Genomic DNA, 2,396 nt, shown 5'->3' with positions numbered 1-2,396 from the left:
ACGTTGTGTTCTATATATCAATTCGTAGAAAGGAGGGGGGTCAGGTACCGGCCCCTCTCCTTTCATTCGTGACGTGGACGCCAAATTACCGATTTTCGACCGAAACTCAGTCCCAGATCATCTTCAAACTGTTCATCCTGTGTATGAAAGCCAATGGGTGGTTTCAGAAAACAGTTCCAATCCCTATATGTCGTTAGACTCCATCGCGTTTTCTTGTTCCTCGAGGACTTCCGTCGGGACGTCTGCGTCGGGCAGGTCTTCAGGTGGGGGTGCTTCTTCTACTTCAGGCTCCCCTTGCTCCGAGTGGTCGGAGAGAGGAGGAGGGTCTTGGTCTGGAGGCTCTTCAGCCCAGCCGAGGATCCTCAGGATTGCAGCTCGCTCTAAAGCCTCTTTTTCTTCGGTCGGGACCGCCCCGACTAGAGTCATTCGAGGCTCTAGACCGGGGTCCGGATCGGAGTCGAGGTAGCGCGAGAGGAAGTCGACGTGGGAGAGAGACGTTCCACTCTTGTGGAGGATCGTCATCTCGTACTCGGCGAGCCGGCTGGCCCAGCGGGCAACTTTCCCCTTGGTCGCCTCTAACATCCACCGGAGGCTGGCATGGTCCATGTGGACCGTGAATGCCCGGCCTCGGAGGAAGGCGTCGAACTTCCTCACACCCTCAACGATTGCGAATGCCTCTTGCTCGTAGACGGGCCAGCGCTCCATTGGGCCCGTAAGGGCTTTTGAATGGAACGCGACCGGAAGCCAGCGGTCCTCTCGTTTAACCGAGAGGATGGCCCCGACTGCGACACCCGAGGCATCCGTCTCCAGGAGGTACTCGTCACCATCTACTGGAATGGTGAGGACGGTCTCCGAGAGTCGTTGAACGGCGAGCTGAACCGCAGTGGTACACTCAGGCGTCCACTGGATTGCTCGGCTCTTGGACTTCCCGATCACCTTTGGGGATGTGACTGCCCCACAAAGGAGGACCGGGGGCAGAAGGTCTAACTGCCGTAGGATTGAGGAGCGACCTTCCAAGGTCTTGACCACCTGTACGTCGTTGTAGACTGCCTTGAGCTGTTGCACGAAGCGTGCGAGGCCCTTCTTAACTTCTTTGATGCGGGTTCCGTTGAACCCGAAGTAGAAAGCTTCTTCCGAGATGTCGCCTATCTGTCGACCTCGTCGGCGAATGTGGTGGCGGGTAAGCTCTTCGGGAAGATCGGTTACGATGAAGGTGGTGTCTTCAGGGTGGTACAATGACAGAGGTGGGGTTCCGAGGAACCAACGCGCGACTCCAACGGAACTCGAGTGACCCCATTGAAACACGGTAGCCAGGAGGCTCCGGTCGGAGATCAGCACGGTGGCGTCGGGTTCCCGTTGGCGGGACCGGCCTAGACCGAGAACGGTCAGAGCCATGATCAGGTCTTCCTTGGGAATGAGGGGGAGGACCAGGATCTCCCCAGGGTTCCAGCCGTAGTAGGTGCAGACGTCGAGCCGTTCTTCGGCTACGACGTGGCGGGCACCGGCCAGCGTGGGAGAGAGTTGGCTAATCAAGGTCGTCTTCCCCGAGGCGAGGGTGTCTTCGAGTATGACTGCGCGTCGCTGGCGCAGCCATTGGGGCAGACCTCGGGTGGCTGCTCGGAGTTCAGTTAGAAACGTCTCGAGGCCGGGTGAGTCCGAGGTTGGTGCGGAGAGCAAACCCTCGGGGTGGATCTTGATGTAGTGGGTGAGTTCGGAGGCCAAAATCGGCAGTGGGGACCGAGCCTGGACGCTTGCACTCAAGGGTGCGTTCGAGGCGGGTCGTGTCTTCCCTTGCTCCGGTTGTTCTCGGAGAAGCCGATGTACGGGGGCCATCACCTTGGCGTACTCATGGATGAAATCCTGGTAGTAGGCGAAGAGTCCGAGAAGGCTCCGCAGCTCCGTGAGCGTGCGGGGGGTCTTCCAAGCCCTTAGTTGCCTGACCCGACCTGGGTCGGGTAAGAGCTGCCCTTCTTCGATGACTTGGCCTAGATAGCGGAGTTGGCGAGGGAAGAACGTACACTTCGGGAGGTTCAAAGTGAGGCCGGCTGCTTTGAGCCGCCTCAAGACCTCTTCAAGCCGAGAGAGTGTTTCTTCTTCCGTTCGTCCGTGAACTAGGATGTCGTCGAGGTACGCGAGCACTCCTTCATATCTTAGGCCGCCGACAATGGAGTCGACGAGTCGCTGGAAGGTTGCTGGTGCGTTGCGCAATCCAAAGGGCATCACCGTAAACTGGTATAAACCTCCGGTACACCGGAAAGCCGTGTATGGGATACTGGCGGCGTCCATGCGGACTTGCCAGTAGCCAGCTCGGAGGTCGAGGGCGACGAAAAAGCGCGATTGCCGAACCTCTCGTATGAGGTCCGCGATTCGCGGGAGGGGATATCTGTCGGGGACAG

General features: G+C 58.6%; 1 protein-coding gene across 1 annotated transcript; it reads right to left on the bottom strand.

Moving 5' to 3' along the window:
• Window positions 1–183: 183 nt before the first annotated feature.
• KVP18_003470 (uncharacterized protein) lies at window positions 184–2,220 on the bottom strand (the record flags this gene model as incomplete). Its single annotated transcript, XM_067955236.1, has 1 exon — window positions 184–2,220. One exon carries the CDS (start codon window positions 2,218–2,220, stop codon window positions 184–186), a length of 2,037 nt encoding a protein of 678 aa, XP_067809111.1.
• Window positions 2,221–2,396: the final 176 nt, after the last annotated feature.

This window comes from the organism of the source record quoted next, assembly GCF_019968955.1.
Source record: "MAG: Porospora cf. gigantea A chromosome Unknown PgA_NODE_3897_length_2396_cov_1666.09, whole genome shotgun sequence".
NCBI lineage: Eukaryota > Apicomplexa > Conoidasida > Eugregarinorida > Porosporidae > Porospora > Porospora cf. gigantea A.
This window is presented reverse-complemented; position numbering and strand designations above follow the sequence as displayed.